Source organism: Tetrao urogallus (assembly GCF_951394365.1).
Source record: "Tetrao urogallus genome assembly, chromosome: 20".
Classification (NCBI taxonomy): domain Eukaryota; kingdom Metazoa; phylum Chordata; class Aves; order Galliformes; family Phasianidae; genus Tetrao; species Tetrao urogallus.
In genome coordinates, this window is record NC_136833.1 from 9,029,142 (window position 1) to 9,050,441 (window position 21,300).

Here is a 21,300-nt window from a genome sequence, read left to right on the forward strand (position 1 = left end):
CACACCTCCACGTTCAACAGCCAGACACGCTCATTTTAGTTATGTTTATAATTAAAGCCACCTGAGCTGTGCTGATTTTCACCATGTAACCTATCGAGACTGTCTCTTGTCTCTGCTCTCACACAGATCAGTCACCACAGAAACCCCACGAGCCTGCCCTGCTGCTGTGGGGCACACAGGGCACCAGCAGTGCTGCCTGCCCCAGCAGCACACTCCGTTCATTGCTGTGCAAAGGGCACAGTACAGGTGGGGAATAGGCAGGTGAGCATAACACAGAACTGCTGCATCTGCAAAGCCTAGAAATAGAGAAAAAAAAAAAATCTAACACCGGCTTGCCTCGATGCTACTCATCCTGCAGACACCAGATCTGCAGTGCAAGGACATCATTCATCCTATGGATGTTAATAACACACATCCTTTCCACGCAACACTCCTTCCTACTGATGCCACAGCCATATCTATGACTCACATGCCTAAGGCACAGCCAAGCCCTACTCCTTGTCCTCTGTCCCACCCAGGATCAACCTGACAAGCGCTCGAGAATTTAATCTGCTGCTGCAGCATGCAGGGAGGTTAGCTCCCAACACAGCAGCAACACAGCCGCTGTAACTCAGCACACAGCACTGACCACAGCAGCCACAGCTCTGTGTAATCTAGTAACATCCCTGAGAAGCACTATGGTGAAGGAAAAAGGGCTCTCAGCCCTTTTTCCTCAGCAGTGCTCACAGACCTGGGAGGGGAGCACAGCACAGAGCCAGAGCCCAGAGAGGGGAGTGAGCACAACACAGGATGCCGGGAAGGACGCGGCGGGCACCGAAGGAGGCAGCAATGTTGGAGGGCAGAGCGGCCCTCCTGCTGGATGTGAACGTACCATGGTGTGGGGAGCATGTGCAAGGCTGTGTGTGTGTGTGTGCGCCCCTGTGTGTCTGTGCAAGGCTGTGTGTGCAAGGCTGTGTGCCCAGGCACAGAGCTGCGGTATGCAGAAGGAAGAACCCCTCGGAGGGAGCCAACAGCTCTGAAATCAGTTCTGCCGCTTCACGCTTCAACTTAAATTTTGTTTTCAAATAACCAGTACCAATTCACACGTTAATAAAGATGTATTAAATATATCGTCTGCATAGATATGTTTTAATCGCAAAAAAATATGTTGTGTGAGATGCTCCCTGCAGACCTGCCTGCCTCAACCTGCAGCTACGGATTAGAAAAAAAAAAAAGAAAGAAAGGAAAGAAAAAACTAAAGAAGGAAAGAAGGGAGAAAGAAGTGAATCTGCAAATGAAACGTACGTACCTGGAAACTGATAGCTGTAACTTGGGGCAAATCCAGGATATCCTCGGCCATATGTCGCGACAAAATTCGGGTAACCTTGATCACAAAAACATAAAAATAAATAAACAAACAAGTAAAACAGTGAGAGAAAATGTTTTAAGATTAACAGAGGCTTTCTAATTATAAACACAATGCCAAATAACACTGAGGATGGGCAAAACTTGATTTTACAGGGAATATGCAGAAATGAGATTTATTCTGCTCATGCAAAACGCAGGAAAGGTTTCATTATCATCTGGAATAGAAGCATCCAGAGATGGAGGGCTGCTGATCACCCGCCTCGCACGAGCGCTGTCACTCCTGTAATTAACATGCACTTTGGTGCCTGAAGCCCAAGCACTGTGCATACTTGTTAGCTGGAAGAGTAAATGCCAAATGCTAAGGCTAAACACATAACACAGGTTTGCCCTGACATTTGGAGAGCTTACAATGAATGTACTTTGCTTCAGAGCTATTGACAGTTGGAGATTAAGGTAGTAGTAATTCTTTATCCCAGGAGTGTGAAGGACAACAGTTAACACATCAAAGAGTTGGAGGAGCCACAGCAACGAGCCAGAGTCAAAGGCTTTTAATTTTTCAGGAAAGTAAAACCCAGAGATGAGAACCGCTTCCTAAAGGGATCGCTCAGACACACACACCCAACCTCGGGCAGCTTTTGAAGTCGTATTATGAGAAAAACACCATTTGAGGCCACTTTGCTAATAAAAATGTTGGAGGAAGCACACGAAGGAGCAATGCTGCCCACCTGAACGCAGCAGGTGGAAGGCAAAGGGTGCTGCCAGCGGGGCAGGGCCATGGCACACCAGTGCCCTGCTGCTCCTCCTCAGCATCCCCTGCTCAGCGCTTACCAACAGCGACTCTCTCCTGTAATTCTAATGCACTAAGTGCTACACAGCATCCCCTGTGTCCACAGCATCAATCGGTGCACCAAGACTCCTCCAGCCTTCAGGAAAGGCCCCTCTGGACCAAGGACCATCTGCAGACGTTTGGTGTTGCTCCACCCAAAGCCAAAGGCATCCTGCACTAAGGGCACTGCAGGAGGCCTGGCGTCCCCACAGCCACTTACCCTTGCTCATACCACACCCCACAGCAATTCTTCTGCCAGGGCAAGTCCCTCCGATTCAATTTTAACATACATATAACGTGCTATTAATCACCATCTAAAACCGGAAGATAGAAGTGCTTGGATGAATTCTGATGCAGCCATTAGGCAGAGCCAGGGGAAAGCAGGCGGCAGCCGCAGGACAGCGCTCCGGCTTCCCGAGGTTCGTCCGTTCTGCTCAGCCCATGTATCTGTTTCACAGCTCAGCAGCTGGATTCCCTTCGAAATTAATCACTTCTGTTGCTAAATCAGATCTTTCAGAGTTACGCTTCACAAAACTTTTTCCCTTTTTTCAAAAAAGAACCAACCCTCCACTACCACCGCACTGACAAACGGATTATTTGCCAAGTGAGCAACACCCCTACGAGCACCGCGAGCTCCACCACCGCCCTGCGGCAGCACTGCTCTCCCTCTGAGGTGCAGGGGCTGCCCGGGGGGGTCTCAGCTGTATCCCCGGCTCTCAGCACTCTCTCAGTCAGGCAGATGGAATCATAAATTTACAATACAACATTACTTCAATTTTCCTCTTCATTTACTGCTGCAGTGCCCCGCTCTGCTCTAACGAGTCGAAGCCCGATCCGCGCAGGGGAAATGGGCTGGCTGAATATCAATAGCGCATTAACACCAGGCCCATGTGGCTGCTTCATCAAGCCAAATTACGGCCATGCTGACCTATCCACCATTTCCATTAGATGCCACAGTCATCCTATGCTGGGCAGTGAACAGTTTATTTGCTTCAGTACTCCTAGAGAATGACCCAACCCTCTGATTATCCCCCACTGTAACCCAAGAATCCAAGTTTTGCCCAGGTTGCCTTTTCTCAAGCAAGACCCCGGAGCCTGCTCCAACCAAGACCCCAAAGCACGCTGACAATGCCGAACTCCTTGACCCCACAGTGTCATCCAGAGGCAGTGGGTTGAGCACACCAGCAGCCTATGCAAGGTGACAGCAATGGCTGCAGTCACTGTGCTGAGCAGCAGCAGTCACAGCGATGCTTCTGTTGGAAGGAACACCCAGCACTGCCACTGCCACAGCATGAGGTCAGTGTCCTGTCAGGGGGAAGGAAAGCGAAGGCTCTGCTTCCAATGCAGGAACAGCTGCAAACAGATCAACACTGACCTTTTCACTTACAGTTTATGAGAGAGTTCCACAACACCACTGGTATTAAAGCCCAGGGTAAAGGCCAGTCACTACAGGCATGTCACTGAAAGGGAAATGGAGCAGAGCGCCCAGCCCTCTGTTGTGCCCACAGGAACCTGCGGGCCTGGAGCCTGAGCTCATGGCATGAGGTCACCAGGGTGGTGGGACACCAAGCCAGGACCTTGGCTCTGCATGGTCCCCATGTTTAGATGCTGTGATCCAGGATGGACAAACCTCACAGCTAAAGTATGGATGCATGGAGTGACTGCTTTGAACCTGGGGACTTCTGCTTTTACACTTAATTCAAGAAAATCATCATCTCCACAAGAGAGAGGCGCTCCCGTGGTGCGAAAAAAAGCAGATCTGTCCCAGTGCAAGGCCAGCAGAAGCCAGCAGCTCCAGAGGTCCTGCAGAAAGCTTGTGTCCAATACAGGGCTTCCTTCCTCAGCCTGCCTCACAGCCAGCTGCTGCTCTATCAGACAGACTCTGAGGGAAAAAAGGAATGACTTTCTCTGAAGGGCACGAGCTTCTTTTATGCATGAGTTCAGCCTACCTCACCTGAACGTGTGCAGTAATGCAGAGCCCTGGTCTGCCTGGCGCAGTGATATAAGCAGCCTGGCAGAGACTTCCTGAAATTTGGTGTTCCTATCAGACATTATTTCAGCAGTCTCGGAGCATAAACCTTACAGACTGTGCTCTATCTCTGGAGAGGTTACTTCAAAATTAAACACCAGCAAGCCCAAGGTACCCATCGCCAAGTGAAGCTGATGCTGTGGGCCCCAGCTCAGACAGTGCAGTGCAGCAGTGCTCAGTGCTCACCCTCAGTGCCTGGTGCTCCAACTTGAGCACGTGGCAGCACTCCATCCTAGACACAGCTGCTGCCAGCAGGAGGGAAGAGGAATGGAGCCCACCTGCTCTTCTCTTTGTCCCTCTTCACTTTTCTTGGCTTTTTTTTTTTCCCCCGAGAGCAGAAGGTAACACAGCAGCACCTACACGGCCCTGGGTGATGAGTCTGCACCGTGACCGGCAGGCAGGGTCTCCTGGATGCAGTGTGAGCTTTCAGGCCCCACTTGCTCTAGTCCAGCTGAGCACAGTGCTGCCCACCAAGGGGCACAGCACTGCTCACTGTGACATATGAGCTGCCATGCTGTGGCTGGGTGGGCAGGCAGGGAGAGGAGATCACAAACTGAACACGCTCCAGCCCACTCTTTATGCAGAGTGGCTAATTAATGTTCCTGGCCTCCCCGAGGATGTGTGCTTCTCATCACCAGACAGCGACTGAGACAGCCCAGGAGCAGCCTGGCAGAAGGCTCAGCCTGCCTGCACTCTCACAGTCAAAAAATCCTTTCAGAAGAACACTTTAATTTTGTTCCAATCAACCAAATCATCACAGAAGCGGCTGCCTGTGCACCTTTAGACCCCGGCTGCTGCAGGCTCCTCAGGGAGGCTATGATTAATGAAAAAGACCAACTTCCTTAATAGCTTTGGAGGGAGTCACTCTCCACTCTTTCCTTTGGGTTGTCTTGTGCGTTCGCTCCTCTGATTTCCTGCTCTGCCTGCAAACGGCATCTGGACAAGGTGACCTTGGACAAGGGCTCCTGGAAGCAGGTACAACAGCATTCTAAGAGCAGCTTCCATCCACTCCATCTCAGTCCAGTCAAACAACTGAAGCAAGGAGAGGAGTCAGTCTGCCACCGGCCTCGCTGGGATCTCAGCAAAGTGCTCTGCTGCTTCAGACTGTCCTGGCAGCCCACTGTGCCGGATGCTCCACAGTGTGATGGGTTAATTATGCCCTCCCCACACTGGGGTGGGGTTCTCCATCAGGGCTTGCTGTCTCCCTCCCAGCCTCGAAATGAGCCCTGGGGCTCAGAATGGCCCCCTACATCACAGGCTGCAGCTCTGTTAGTTTGCACGTCTTTAGTTAACATGGTGCACTGTAGCAAGCAGAAAATGAAAAACAACAGTGCGAGTAGATAACGAAGCATCTGGCCTTCAACATAAATCAATCAGCAATTCTGAGCAAGCCACTGTGGCTTAAAATCTAATAAGCACACTGAGGGCTGCCCTGCGAGGAGCACTGGCCAGCCAACCCCATGCAGCAGGTGACCACAGTACACAACCCAGCTGAAAGTTATCCACAGATGATCCACATGCTGAGAACTCCCCTGTTGCTTCTTCAAGCCCAAAGCCATCTTCTTCCCCAGGAGGCAGCCATCACTCCCAGCGCACTCCCGAGGGCTGAGCTTCCCATTGAGGTTCCTGGCACACAGCCCAGCTGCAGAACTGCTCCCAGCATTGCCTCCATTCTGGCAGAGGGGCTGCTGCCCTGGTTCCCACCCCCAGGCTGTGCCGGTGCAGCAAGGAGCACCCACCTGCACCTCCTGGACCACCAGCAGTGCCCTACAGAGGGACTGACTTGAATAAGATAAATATTTTAACCATAAAATGCAATCTCCAGACACTTCGGGGCAGGGTGGTGGTGTAGCAGAAAAACAGATGTTGGCTTGAAATAACTGAACTACACATCCCAGCAACTAATCATTCTGGCCACACAGAGAAGTGTCATTAATTCAGATAATGCCAACATGGCAGGGAAATTCTTCCCCATCCAATCAAGCAGTGCCTGAAGTCAGACATCTCTGCAGAACAGCCCAGTTTTCACAGGAATCAAATCCTCTGCCCTGACGGCAGCTCAGTGTGCAGGCCCTGCTCCAGCCGCTGGGTGCCTTCAGCAGAACGGTGCTGGAGGGGAGGGGTGAGCACTGTCCTGCCCTTCTCCAGCTGCTCTGCCACCCCGGGCAGAAGCCACAGAGCACCCATGAAGGGCCATGGAGAAGGACTGTGGGCTGAGATGGGGCACTTCTGGCTGAGAACACCCCCAGCTGCCCCCCTTGTGCCTTACTGTGTGCGACAAGGGAAGGTGCAGCAACACAAAGGGAGCAGAAGGTTGGCAATATGTGGGTTTTACAAAAGGACACTGGCAATGGACTAGCAGCATTTTGGCTTAGCAAATCTGAGGACGGAATATCAAGGGGTTGTCAGACTATACAGGAAGAAGAACCACCCAGGCAGAAAACAAATGAGAACCAATTATAACTAAATAGACCTTGCGCACAAATAGAATTTTGCCATTAAATATCATTTATCCCATTTAATTAGTATTTTCTGGACACAATACTCTGGACCAAAATACCATTCCATCTCCTTGAAACTCGTAATTATTGTTGTGACCTATGCTGTTATGCATCCCCCTGCTTTCTCCACCTTGCGTGCCATTTAAGAGCCAGCAAGATTTTCAATTATCTACGCCGAACTGCCAAAGATACCTTTAAAAGAAGAGGAATAATGTGCGACTGAACTCCTCTAAAAAAGGGGAGAGATCACTTTTAGTCAGAATGAACACACTGCATCTTTCATCATTCTATTTTGCGAGAAAGGCTGAAACAGGCTATTTAAAACACCCATTTAAATGCAAATTCTTATATTCCAGGGAGGGGGCAGTTCATCATTTCCCACCGACGGGATTCTTCCCCCCCAGCCCTGCTGAGGTTTGGGGCTCACCCCCACACGGGTGCTGAGCAATGGGCTGAGCCCTGGCAGACGCTCGGTGGCACACTTACCCAACATTCCCATCCCCAGCATAAAAGCGTCCATGGTGTACGGCAATCCGCGCGCCCTTCCTCTCGTCCTGGTGGAAACATCACTTCTTTAGGTTGTGCTTTCTTACATTCTACCTATTGAGCAGAAACACGTACAAATGAGATGCAAATGAATTCCATGTAAATGTCAAATGCAGAACTGATCTACTTAAGGGGGGAGATTTATTTTTAGCGTTTTCCTGCCCCCACCGCCTCCCCCTCACGATGAACTTTCTGAACAGTATGAATGGATTTAGGAGAGCACACGTGTGCTTCTTTCAGCGCACCCAGCGCCGTAAGGACGACAGAAAAGCTGACTGAAGAAGTTGCTGCGGTCCTGGAAGCAAAACCCGCGCTGCGTTTTCTCTCAGTGACACTTTGCAGGCGTGGAATGGATGGAGGAAAGTCCTCAGCACAGCTCTATTACAATCAATAGCACAGAACGACTCTCGGTGATCATTACAAAAAGCTCCTTTTAAAACAGGAATAAGGAATCAATATTTCTGCCCAGCAGAAAATTTCTGTAAACCCTATTAATAAACGATCTGCATTCTTTCACTTTCAGTTACTTCCGCTGCCTCTGAGTCCCTCCACGCCACAGCAATCACCTCTGCTCGCTCCTCCTGAGCCCCTACAGCAGTCCAAGGGCCAGCCAGCTCCAGGGAGTGGTTTGCAGGGTGCTGGACACCTATGAGTGCCACTCCACTGCCCCTGTGGGATGGGCTGTGACCATCCCATATTTCCAACCCCTCTGGCAGCGGTGGGTGAGCAGTGACAGCAGCAGACAGGCCCGGGGCTGTTGGATAACGTGGCTGAACATCTCCGTTCCTAATAGCCCTATCAGTGGCTGTGTGTTCATTGCCTTATGAAAACCGACCGCCTGTTTCTAGGCAACCTGATCAGCGAAAATTTCAGGTTTATACAATTTTCATTTAGGTAACATGAAGGTTAACTGACTGTAATGGCAGTGTTTTAAACAAAACCACCTACTCCTCCCCTTTCTGCTGCAAATCTTGTGCAGATCGTATTTACGTCGCTTGCCTGCAACACACCTCAGTGTTACAGCACTCAGATCTGCCAACACCGTCAGAACGAGCACTTCTTGCAAGCAAACTGCCCGAACCCAGGGAAGGCTGGAGTGAAATTCCTCTCAAGTTCTCCTTTTCCACCTTTCTCTCAACAAGTATTGAGGTCCTTAAAAGAACTGTGGGGAAGGGCTGTAAGAGATGGGGTAGTGCAGCAAAGCCCCGCAGTGGCACGCCATGCGATGGAAAGCACCACGGTGCACATTGGAGGCCTTGGTATTAAGGTAAAGAGAGAAGGAAGAGGGAGCGGAAAGCTCTGTCAGGGAATTCAGCGGGCCCTGCAGCAGCGACGTGCCACAACTCTGCCTCTGAGAGCAAGGGGCCCAAATGCAGCTGAAGCACCGGCACCAGCTGCGCCGACACCTCGGCCACGTCCTGCCAACCGCCCCTTGTGCGCTGCTCAGAGTCCTTCAACAGCCCTGTGCCAATCTAACCTCTCTAACTGCAACTGGGTGGCCGCCAGAGGTGCTCCATCCCATTTCTCAGCACATCCTTTGGGTTCGCCACTACTCACAGTGTCATGGAGGCATTGGTTACACCTCACAGCTGCTCTCACTGCAATATTCAGAATGATGAAAACAATGTAGCCTGGCTGGACGGACAATTAACAGGAAAATGAAGTTTGGATTAGCACCGTTAGAAACAATAACCCAGTAATTAGCTTTTGCAACCACGAAACAGCCTACTGCTGCTCCCTGAAAGACTGGCTTAATTTATGATTTTCACAGCACATGAGGATATAAAGGGAACGGTACTGAGCTGCAAAGAAGTTTTAACATGGTTTTAAAGGAGAAGAAAGAGTCACCCGCAGGAAAAAGAAATAATTTCTGAGCCTCGTAAACAAACACACCCCATAGCAAGGGCAGAAACACTTGTTACTGCCCAGCTGAGATGATTCCTGTGTGGGGCGGGTGACAGGATGTGCAGGGCTGGGCTGCTCGGGTTGGGGACGGCGCAGCCCCAGGGCAGCACGGGGACCCCAGAGCCCAGGCAGGCTGCCCTATGGGCCATGCTCTGCATCTGCTGATGGCACAGCCATTGCCCAGCTCTGTGCTGCCCAGGAGCCGGCCCGATGTGGGCACGCTGCATGCAAACCTGAATCACACACAAGCTTTTAGTTCAGCATTTCTGCACATCTTAATCATTTCCAGATTTTTTTCCACCTCCCCTGTACGAGGGATGTGCTCCAGTTTCAGCAGCCTAACAAAGAATGGTTTAAGGCTGAAAGAAATTAAAAAAAAAAAAAAAAAAAAAAAAAAAAAGCAGGGAAACTAAAAGTCACTGTTTTTGTTTAGTCTAGTTGGCAGAATTAACGTCGCGCCGGGGTGCTCCTGGGTCAGATGAGCAGTCAGAGCCACCAGAGCCCAGGATGGCTGAGATGGGGAGTGAAAAGCCTCTCACACCCAGCGCAACAAGGCGGGCTGTCAGCTCGCAGCACCACGACAGCTCACAAAAACACGGCCAACAGCTTTCCAGGGAAAGCAGAGCACTCCCAGATTCACAGCGCACAAAAATCTGCTTTACCACCCAAAGACAAGGTGACTTTGTCTAGCTGGCCTCGCGGTTAGCCGGGGCTGGGCCGCCCTGCTGCCCCTCAATGTGAGCACCAGTGAGAGCTGCAGCCACAAGCGGTGCTGCCCCGCGACCGCTGTCAAGCATGTCCTCAGCTGGGCACGGATCTGGGATGGAAACCCAAAGCACGCAGCGTAACTCATGCTGCAACCACAGCTCGAAGGCTGTCGGTCCTGGCAGAGCCCAAGCAGCTCTGGCCCATCCAGAACAACACAACCATCAGTGGGTCCCACCGTGGGGCAAGGGGCACAATGTCAGCCCTGCACCATGGAAGCCCACTCACAACAGCTGCAGAGAGGTCCAGGCCCAGGTACTCACATCACCCTGGGATGTGAACGACTCTGCTACAGCACAGATCTCAAAGCAAACGATCCCATCACATTCCTTTTCCAGCTACTTTTGCACCCCCTACAAAACTGGGCTTCTTTTGGCAATAATGACAATATTCTGGGGACATTTCATTTTGGTTTTATCTATTCCCCCGTCCTCAGAGTTTGGAGAAAACCCATGATCTTCCCCATCAATTCCAGCCTTCCATTTATTAAATACCTCTCTGGCATTTTCCTTTCACTTGCACACCGCTCGTTTAATATTACACTTGACATTCTAAGCTTTATGGATGGCAACAGAGGCAGAACGGGAGGGATAAAAATAACCTGCATGGGAAGGCAGGCTGCAGCCGGGCCAGGGAGCGGCTGCCGACAAGAGCCGGTGTGGGGCAGCTGCCAAAGCAGTGCTATAGAGCACAGCGGGCCGCCAGCACCCCTACAGCACAACACCAGGGAGAAACCAAACCAAGGCACAGGGCCAGGGGCACAGGAAGGCTGGCTGCTGTCAGCCCCGACGCAGCACGCTGTCACATACGTGTGTGCAGGCTCTGCTGCTCCTGCATGGGTTTGGTAATTAATCTGCAGGCACACCAGCAGCACGATGAGTCAGTCCCAAGACAGGATCATGTCTCATCTCCTCCCTCGTGGGCTGCTTTTAAAATTAGTGCTGCGGGAGTGACAAGAAGAGCGCGCTCGAGGCGCCCGGATCACGCACCGGCAGGAACGCACCGCAATTATTCACACCAGCACAACACCCACCCGCTTTCTGCTGCTCCTTGCGATGCGGAACGCTTTCGCCCTGTGCCCTGCTCAGCCCGCCTGCCCACAGCCCTGCGCAGCCCTTCTGCAGGAGGAGCCTTTCCAGAGGGGCAGATCCTGATAGCAGAGTAAAACCCAACCTGATGGTTGGGGCAAAGGAAGGGCAACAGCCACAGACCTCCCTGTGCCCCCAGCACACAGCTCCGCTGGAGGCTGCTCCTCCTGCTGGGGGCCGGCACTGTGCCTGCCCTGTGCAACAGTTCTGCCCTATGCTCTGTGCTGCTGTCAGTGCCCTGCCAGCTCCTGCACCTCTCCACTGTGACTTACACAGAGAGTGAGCTGAGAGCTGAGCTCCGGAGAAAAGTATGTGGTGTGAAGTAAGCAAACCCAGGGAGTGCTTTGTGATGGGCACTCACCTCGCATTAAGGAAATTCCTATTCTTCCTCCCTCACTGACAAACCTTACCCAAATTTAAAGCATTCCTAATTTGTAGCAAGTCTGCTGCTCCTCGAAGCAGGAGTGTTGGGTGTTAACTCTCATTTAGTTTTAAGGCAGACAAATCAGCGTTTAGTAACTACACAGGGAACGGAACCTCACCCACAACCCACATTCATCTCACACGAGGCATCACCAGCAGCAGCAGGAAACTCCAGAAGCAAAGTAGAGAGCAGTGTGGCCAGGCAGGGCAAGCTGCCCCATTCCTGCCCCGTTCCTACTCTGGACCCCAGCGCTGTGCCTGCTGGAGGGACGGCCGCTTTTATTTCAGATGCACATTGCAGTCAGGAACAATATGAAGAATATTATTTCAGTGCCCTGGGAAAAATTAGCAAGTCAAATATTGAATCAGGCCTCCAGCATATGCCAAGGAGATTGCTTTGATCTTATCCACACTAAAAGCTCCATTATTGAATTTAAAGTCTGTGAACACATATCAGACCAATATACAATGCATATCTGAATACACATTTGAGAAGCGAAGGATGTTTTGACAAAGGGAAAAAGAGTATTTCAGCTGAAAATATCAAAGTTTTCGCATCGATTAGAAGACAAACACCCTTCTCCCTCTGTCACATCGGCTTTACCAACAGGGCACCGTGCGACCTGGGGCTTGATGTCACCCAGGGAAAACTTCCCCATGGGCCGGGCAGCGCTGGCACGCTGCAGCACAGCCTTGGCTCTGTGGACACAGGGCTGGCAGCAGCCCAGGCCCCACATCCCAGCTCTGGGCAGAACACACACTTACCATTTTATTATTGATTTCGTGGAAGTGGATTTCGCAGACTTTTTCCACCACATCTTCATTTTCAAAAGTAACGAAACCAAATCCTGTTCAACAGAGGAACAAAAAGGGGAGGGGGAAAGGAAAACGTTAGCGAGGTCAAACAGCTTTTCTTCTAACAAGGCATTATTTGCCATTTGGACTTTGGAATGCTTTCACAGGAATATGCTCATGTAAACACACCTGCCCTGCACAGCGCTGCCACGGAACTCATTACAGCCTAATGGAGGTAGGAAGCATCACCTCGGAGGAAATTAATAGGGTTCTGTTACAGCTCTTCCATAGGATTTAATGGAGAATTAAAACCTCCTTATGGATTTTTTGATCCATCCAAAGAACTTAATGGATAGTTACACCCTGGTTCACAACGGCTCAGAAACTACAATCAGGCTATATTTTCTTTTACACCTTATAGGTTTTTAAGAGCAATCTCTACAAAACCCAATTATACGTCTATGGAAGCGTATTGATTTTATCTCCTGTTTAATTCCAAGGGATTTCTCCATTAGGGCTGACTCATTGCAGGACAAAAAAGAAACAACCCAACGAACCAAGGACCCAGACAGCAGCTGGTTGCTGCCCTCCCCTCGCACCAAGCCAGCACTGACGACTTCAGCAAGGCAGCAGGGCCACCAAGCTCCGGAGGTGCTCGTTTGTCCCCTCTTCCTGAATGACTTCCTCTAATGCCTCATCAGGACATCCTGAGGCCTCTCACAAGTGTCAGTCAGAGGGCTCTGATCTCATCGCTCCTCTCCTCCGCACCGCTGAGTCAGAGCTGTGGGGATGGGGGCTGCGTCAGGGCTGTTGGATGCCTGCTGCCCACCTGCAGCCCAGCACTGTGTGCTCTGCTGGCTGCACGGCCCTGCAGGGACACACGGCACCTCACCCTGAACCCACAGCACCAGGACCAGGCGGTGCCTTTTTGGGAACGTACAGCACAGGCAGTGATGAGAACGCACAGCACAGGCAGTGGCCAATGCACCCCTTGCTCTCTGGATCTTCTTGGGCGGATGGAAAAAAAAAAACAACACTAGAAATGGTTCCAGCACTTCTCCGAGGTGCAGCACATCATCCCACAGCACACCGCACCCAAACGCAGCGCTCAGAGCAATGCTTTGCATGTCAGCACCTACAGCTTCAAGCGTGGTGCTTGACCCAGCTCCTCTCTTTGCCTTCCAAACTGTTCCATTTAAATCCACCTCAAACAGATCCGCACTCACAACCGAATGTTTGTGGTTAACCGCCTGGGTGCAGCACCCCGGGGTGCCCTGCACAGTGCTGGGACCGTCACCACCACCACCACCTCCTCATTAGTAACTCATTAGTGAGTGCTGCAGCTGAGGATTTCTCATTGAGCTCCTGTCAGGTCTTGCTGCCAGGCTGGAGCCAGGAAGAGGAATTTAGAGGAGATTAGCATTAATACACAGCGCAGCACGACAGCCTGCTGCAGGCAGGACACGTTGTGACCAGGAAACAAGTTTCCCCCTCTCATCGCACTCCATACGGCTTAAACACAGCTTTACCCAGAAATTACTCCTCTGATTAAATCAGAAAAGCAGAAACCTGCCCAGCTTTCTGTGTTTACAGGCTTTATAACAAGAACAAAGTAACAATCCATAGACGTTAATGCTCATTCAGGTCTTTAAAAGATCCAGGCCAACCCACGCAGGCAAAAAACCAGACGTGAATGGGTCCATAGGAAAACCCAGCACCAGCTTTGCCTCATTCCTCCCTGGGGGAGCACAGGAGAAGAGCAGTGCTCGGTGCTGCAGGCTGTGCTGCCTCTGCTCTCACAGCCTGTCCATCGCATCCTACTGCTCCTTAAGCAACCCTAGGAGATCACTGCCCTGCAGCTAAAAAATTCCTGGAATGAACCCACAATGGGTCCTTCTTTGTTTCACTTATAAAATATTGGATTGTGACTTTCAATAATTGCACGTATAAAAAAACATTACAGTATGCATGCCTTATTAGTTAGCGTAATGAATACGAGCTCATTTCTGAATTACCAAAGCTCTCAGAAACCTTCCTGGACGAAACAGACAATTACTTCTTATGAGAGGTACTGAGAGTCAACAAAAAACGCTCCTTGGAAAGTGTATGAAAAAGATTAACACAAAACAAAGGCGGCTGTTTGAAACGGTGACAGAAATAGGATTCCGGTTGTCAAGGAGCACACGTTTTAAAATGAAATTATACGGCATCCTTCTGAATGAAGCTATTATTGGAAGCTAACAAGCTCTATTTAAGAGATAAGCATTTAACAGAGTCAAATGGTTTGCTTTTTTTTTTTTTATTCAAATGAATAAAACTGAATATTCATTTGAATAATCTTTTCTGGAGAAGAGAAGACAATGAAGAGGGAGAAAATAAAACAAGAGGCAAACAGAGTCCGAGTGAGCAGCCCTGCAGGAAGCGAGATGGCAGCTCGGCCCGCAGGCACCTGTGGGAGTGCAGCCCATGGGCACTGCAGGCACTGGGCATCCTCACGGGGAAACACATCCAAGGGAATGGCCCACAGGGAAGGTAAGCCTGGGGAAATGCATCGCCTCCTCATGCACATGCCAGCCTGAGCTCCCTGGAAGCATCCCTGATATGCCCAAAATCACCGCCCAGGCACTCAGTGCCCAGCACACCATGCCCTCACCACTCAGACCCCCCGGCCCAGGGCACTGCCAGCTCTGCACTCCGGAGATGAGGGGAACGCTGCTCTGAGAAGCCAAATGCAACCATAAAAAGATTAAAACAAATCAGTGGGCGCCATAAATCACATGGAGAAGCCGTGCTGAAGATACCAAATGTCAGCGCTCCTGTGTTCTGCACTTTGTTTTTCTCACACTTGAATCAACTATATTTCACACCTTTTGTCGTCACTTGAGAAGTTTTCTGTCAACCTCAGTAAAATATAGCTGAGATGACTACACCGTCGCTATGAAATACATCTGCTTTCCCTTGCAAGTTGGCAGCTGCTTCCCTCAACCAGGGTGCTGAGCGCACAGCAGTGCGTTACAGCTGCATTTAGGTACCCCCAGAACATCACTCAGCAGCAGAGCTACGTGCACGTGGAAGGCCTTGCTCCTTCAAACCTGCACCAACACAGCCAGTGTTTGCGTTGGCTGCAGAGGCTGTGACTGACACAGGGACACTGCTCACACTGCTCTGCACTGGGGTACCACCACCTCCCAGCATCTGCACTATCGCCAACTGCTGGCCCAGCAGCTTTCCTAAGGCAAAGGACACCTCTGTTTTCCAGCCACAGAGAGGAGCTCTGGGGGCAGAAGCAGGGCAGTGAGCACCAGAGGAGAGTGGTTTAATCCCTGGCTGTCCCAGGGCCACCCCATGATACGGAGGAGATCATCTCCTTTCACCACATTAGGTCTGCATTGTCTACTTGGACCATATGGTCTCAGCTAGCTGGGACCCCCTCCTACAGCATGCTGAAGTATGAGATAGCTCCTTAGAAGATTTCTGGGAAATAAGCATGCACCAAGGCTCTTTTGTGCCTGCACAATAATCCATAAGACCAAGGGAGAGAAGGGAAGATATACACAGCCTGCACCACAACAAGAAGCACTGCTCAACTCTCGCTCCTGCTGCCAGGTAAGAACACCTGATGGGCATCCATACAGCACAGCTCCATCCATCGCGGCCTGGCAGCGCGGGGGCTCACAGTGCTGTGCTGAGGGACACGAACCCACAACAGCCCCCAACAACCACAGCACCAGAATGAGGGAACATCAGCTCCAGTTGTGTTCCCTCTTTGCATTTCATCTTGGTACCCGATGATCCCGTTTGTATTTGTTTTATGCCTCTCTTTCTCTCCCCATATTTAAGTTACTTAAGCAGTGAAGCACAGCAATGTCCAGTCCTGCCATGGCATTATTTACGCACCTGCTTTCTTGTTTATACCAACAGTTTTGGCAGCCAGACCTGTAAACCGTAATAAAATGCATTTTGAAAAGCTTAAAAAAAAACAAAAAAGGAATGTGACCAGACAAGCCAGGCATAATAATATTAAGGCCCGTGTCAATTAATTTTCCCCTCCTCTTGATAAACGAGCCCCATTCCATCCATTAATAATGAGGGAAGAAACAAGAAAAGTTGACACTGGTTTAATTTATTTGCTCAACTTGCCTGGTCATATTTCTCCCTGTTGTAAAGCTTTCTGGTGCTGCTGGGAATTGCAAGTGGCTCCCACACAGTCGATGCACAGATTGGTGTGAATCAATACAGTTCTGCTTTATTCACACATCCCTTGTAATCAGAAGGGAAGAAGTTCCTTAGTAAGCGATCTCACAGCCGCCAGCCCACCTGCAGCAGTAACAGGGCTGGGGGGGAAGGAGGGGCCAACACAGCAGGGTCTGCTGCCTCCTCTCAGAGCAGAGGTCAGGGCACCTCTGCTGCCCAGATGCAGAACCAGGACAGAATGGGTCTAACCCAGTGCTGTGTGAGGTCCCTGGGAACCAACGGGACAGCCGATGCTGTGCTCAAAGCGGAGCCCCGCAGGACCTGCACAGCTCAGCCCTGCGCCTCTCCCTGCACAGCCTGCACAAAGCACGGAACTCCCCCAGCACTTCAGGTCCCACACTGCTTCTCCCCCACTTCCCAGTTCCTTCTGTGACGTCTCCATCTGACAACCACAACTTGGCTCATTACAGCTCAGAGTTGTTTGAGACAAAAGCTGTCAATTCTCATTTGTTATTCCTTGTTATTCCCGTTTCCTGAGCGGCACGCACAGAAAGGAGATGTTTCTGTCTGCTGGGGAAGTAACTCCCAGGCCTGCAGGCTATGCCCTTTGGATGGCACACACCTCACCTCCACAATGGGGCTCAGAGCAGTGATGAGAAACTGCTTCACAGCACTGCCTGCACACCGGGACAGCACAAGGTGCTGCTGTGTCAGTGCCGGCACAGCAGGGCAGCAGGATAACGGCACCAGAGCCACTCGGCCTTTGCTGCAGGCAACTGTGGTGCCTGGGTCCCTCACTGTCCTCCCACGGCTGCATCCTGAGGGAGCATCATTCAAAAACAATCCAGAGCCAAAGGAAAAAGAAGTGGGCATAGAGAATGAGAAGGCAGAGCAGCACACAGCGGTGCTGCAATGGGCAGAAAGCACTGCGCCGCTCTCTGGGAGCAACCGCCCCGCAGGGCGCAGCAGGGGACACCGAGGGCACATCCATCACTGCAGGGACCTGCTGTGACACCACCAGGCCTGCAGGGCTGGGACACCCCGCTCCCCCCAGCCCCGCCGGCAGCACCTCACCCGCTCTAATACATTTTTCATAACAACAAGTCTTCATTAAAATTTTATTCTATTAACATTCTGAAATCAAACCAAAGCACTGAGTACATAATGACTTAAACGCACACTACACTGCAACTTACTAAATGCCAGCTTTATCATACTGTTAATTAACAGAAGCCATTAATGCATTCACAGATCATTTAGACGCATTAAAGTTGACCTAAGAAAAACTGCACGTATGTGTGATGCACTTGTATCTGCATTGTGTCTGAGTTTCCCACACGGGGCGAGGATGAGGAGAGGAGCAGGAGAGCGATGCCAGCAGGCTGCCCCATGGGCGCTGCCCCACATCCTGTGGGCCTCATGCACTCCCTGCCTGTCAATTCTCCCACAGTTTATTACCAAATTTCTAAAATATTACATTTTTTATTATATCCAAACTCACTTTATTGCATTTGACAATACAGATAATCACATACCATATGCTCTAATGTTTTGAAACCAATGCATGTTGACAGCAGTTTTTATTTGTGATGCATAATTCTATCCAGGGCTAACAAAGGCGACGCAGCGCTGAGCCCGGCACAAGCGTTCTGTCATTGGGGGAAATCTCTTTTTTTTCTTTCCCATTTCCTTTTTTTCATTTTAACAACAGATTTGCAACACCAGGAGGAAAGTTGTTTTGTTTTCGGTTGAGTAGGAAATTGGCTGAAAAGACAGGCTTATCAAAGAAATGTCCTCAAAATATTAGAAACTGGTTGGGGTTGGTGATTTTAATTACTTGCATTTGAAGCTTACTGCTAATGGGGTTAGGGAAATATGACAGCTCATCCCTGAGCATAGGATGGGCTGTGGTGTCCTCACTCCTGCACAAGATCCACCAGGATGGCAGCCTGCTGGGTCCTCATCTACGGGCAGGATGCAACAGTTGCCCTCAGATGCTCTTTATCACAACACAAAAACCCTTCCATTTAAAGCAGCTCTGCTGCTGAGATGGGAAGCAGCAACACGTGCACACATTGGGCACTCATCTGTTGGTCTGCAAGGGATGCAGAGCCACTGCCACCCAGCATCATCCCACTGCACCAAACGGCTGCACAGAGACAGCACCCCGCAGCGTGCAGCCATTCCAAGTGAATAACATGGCAATATCATACCTGATTAACTCCTTTCAATGGAAAAAGACCTAAAATCCCTTCAAAATAACATGAAAAAAGGGGAAGAGCTGAAATGCAGCCGCATGGTGTGGAGGAGCTGCCACTGTGTTCAGTGCAGCAACAGCTTCTGCTGCCTCCCAATCCCTCATCTCTGCAGTGCCTGCGAGCTCCAATTGTATCTTATATGGAAGAAAGAGCTTGTGCTGAACCCACGGCCTGGTGGCTCAGCTTGGTGCCACGTGCATGGGAAGGACAAGCTGTCCGAGTGGCTCTTTCATGCCTCTCCTGACTCACATAGCTCCACTACAAATGCTGGGATGAGAAAAAACGCTGTTTCTGATGTACTCTGAAAGGGAACAATGGGGACACAAAGTACACCTAACAAGAAGCCATGAGCTCTTGCAGCCTCCCTATGACAATCGCAGCTGGGCTTGAGCACAGCCCAGCACGGCACAGCAGCACGCTGCCAACACAGCTGATGATCAGCACCTCCCGACACCCAGGTTTCTATCTGTGCTCACACCTCCACAGCCCCATTCCTATCATCCCCTGCTCCCCATCCTTGAACAACATTCAGGAACACAAGGAGAGATGAGGCGACATGCCAGGAAGTTGCTCAGATCAGGGATGCTCAGAGCACGTGCTTGGTGCCCTGCAGTGCTGGGAAAGCAGCCTGGGCAGAGCCCAGCTCCCAGCACCAGCTTTAGCCTGAGAGATGGCAATGCTGTTCAAACCAAACAGGATGCTATGTCTAAATTAAGCTGTAATGACCTGCTCTGAGGTCTTTATTAGTCAGGTAACGATCATTTAAGAGGAGGTTACAATCTTGAGCCAAGGGCACCTAATACCATTACTGAACTTGTTAAAACCTGCCAAGCAAGTCATTATTTCTAACGCTATTTCTTTTTCTCTTAACACAGCTTTCTACCTTTCTCCTTGCGCCGCTTGGTCGTAAATCCCGGGCAGCACCTCAGCTGCTCTGCCCAAGGATGGGAGCAAAGGCTGTACATGCTTTCACACCAGCCCAGCTCTGCTGCTCTTCAGTGGGGATTTAATCCTTTCCTCAAAGCAGCAATTCTGCATTCTGATCCAACAAGCAGTACTTCTGGCCACCACCTCCTTCTCCTCATTCTGTTACGCCATCCTGGAACAGTCATTCATCCCCTACATCCTCCTCCTCACCCATCCTGCAGTCTTACAGATGCTCACCTAAGGAAAAAAACAGAGCAGAACAAGCACGGAGCTGCACAGCACCAAAAGCACGGTGGTGGAGGAGCCCACAGGAGCAGCCCCGAGCCCAGCAGCAGCACAGCCCAGGGACAGCAGTGCGCAGAGATGGGTGCCCACGCAGCACTGTGGCTCTCAGCCCCGGGAGGTGCAGCAGACGCGGCACACAGCAACCAGCAACCCCAACCAGGAGGGAGCGAAGGCAGCTGCATCCCCAGCACGGACAATATTATGAATGACACGAGCAAGCTGCCAGCTCAGGAACTCATTACTGTCAAGGTACAACATGGCTGTCTGCCAGGCCCCCAGCTTTCACACTCGCTATGCCAGAACATCCACACACAATTTAATTGCATTATAATTTCAAAAGTGCTTTTCAAACTGGAAAAAGGCATTCACTGATTAACCAGCGAAGAGCAAAATTGTTTATGAAATTGAATACAAAAAGCTACAGAAATGTAATTGGGTCGTTCTAGCACCTAATTTTCAAGCCATTTTCCCACTTATTTAATCACGAGATACAAAAGGAACTAGTGAATTGACTTCATACTAATTAGATTACTCCCTGCGATACTCCAGGCCCATATTCCAACTGGTTGATAGCGCTGTTTTAAAATGAAAAAAAAAAAAAAAAAATGCAGCAACAGCTTGTCAGAGCCATAACGCATTTGTTTCCCATCAACCTCATCGCACAGGAGGGCCAGAACACCCAGGCCAAATTCCCTCTACCCCACCAGAAACCACCGGCTTCCCTGTAAAGGAATGAGAACTCGGTGCCAGACCTCTACAGCTGCTCCCCCTGTGGTGCCACGAAGGGTGGTGGGGCAGCCCTGTGTCTGCAGCAGCAGCAAGGTGAGAAGCTGCCCTCACGCTGCCCACGACCCGCTCCATGCCCAGTGCAACCTGCTCTGAGCTTCTCCCTCTCATTTTAAGTTTTATTAGGCACAACACATTTGATTATATAATCAAACAGAGAAGGTACATTATCAAGATACTGCAGCACTTCACAGGGCATTTCATCAGCATATCTGGGGCTGTGCCACAATGAATTAACTTGCATTATGTTTCAAGTACATATTATTGGCTGTATTTGTCTCCGAGTTTAAGCACGCACTTGCTCTTACAAAAGAAATCTGAAATCTTTCAATTATAGATTTTTTTTTTTTTTTTAAGGTGTGCTTTTTGAGAGCTGTTTTTTCTGCAAGAAAGCAAGCAGAACACCCCACTCCATTCCAGGAAGTCACTGGGACCGAGCACAGGATGAGAAGTTGTTAGTGTTTATTGATGCCCTTTCACCATAGCAGCACACAGAACTGCAGGTACCCAAAGCAGAGCAGGATGGGGGAGCACAGCACAGCAGCACAGCAGCACAGCTCCTGGAGCAGCACCACCAGGCTCAGCCCTGCCCCGCTCACCCCCCCTCCGGCTCAGGCACCGCAGT

General features: G+C 50.5%; 1 protein-coding gene across 1 annotated transcript in view; it reads right to left on the reverse strand.

The window, feature by feature from the left end:
* Window positions 1-21,300, reverse strand: part of MSI2 (musashi RNA binding protein 2) — a gene marked incomplete at both ends in the record, with an annotated part of 188,644 nt that overhangs the window by 29,692 nt on the left and 137,652 nt on the right. Inside the window, 4 exon segments of the mRNA XM_079544972.1 lie at window positions 1,289-1,363; window positions 7,190-7,255; window positions 7,258-7,303; window positions 12,196-12,278. Coding sequence (XP_079401098.1) covers window positions 1,289-1,363; window positions 7,190-7,255; window positions 7,258-7,303; window positions 12,196-12,278 — 270 coding nt within the window.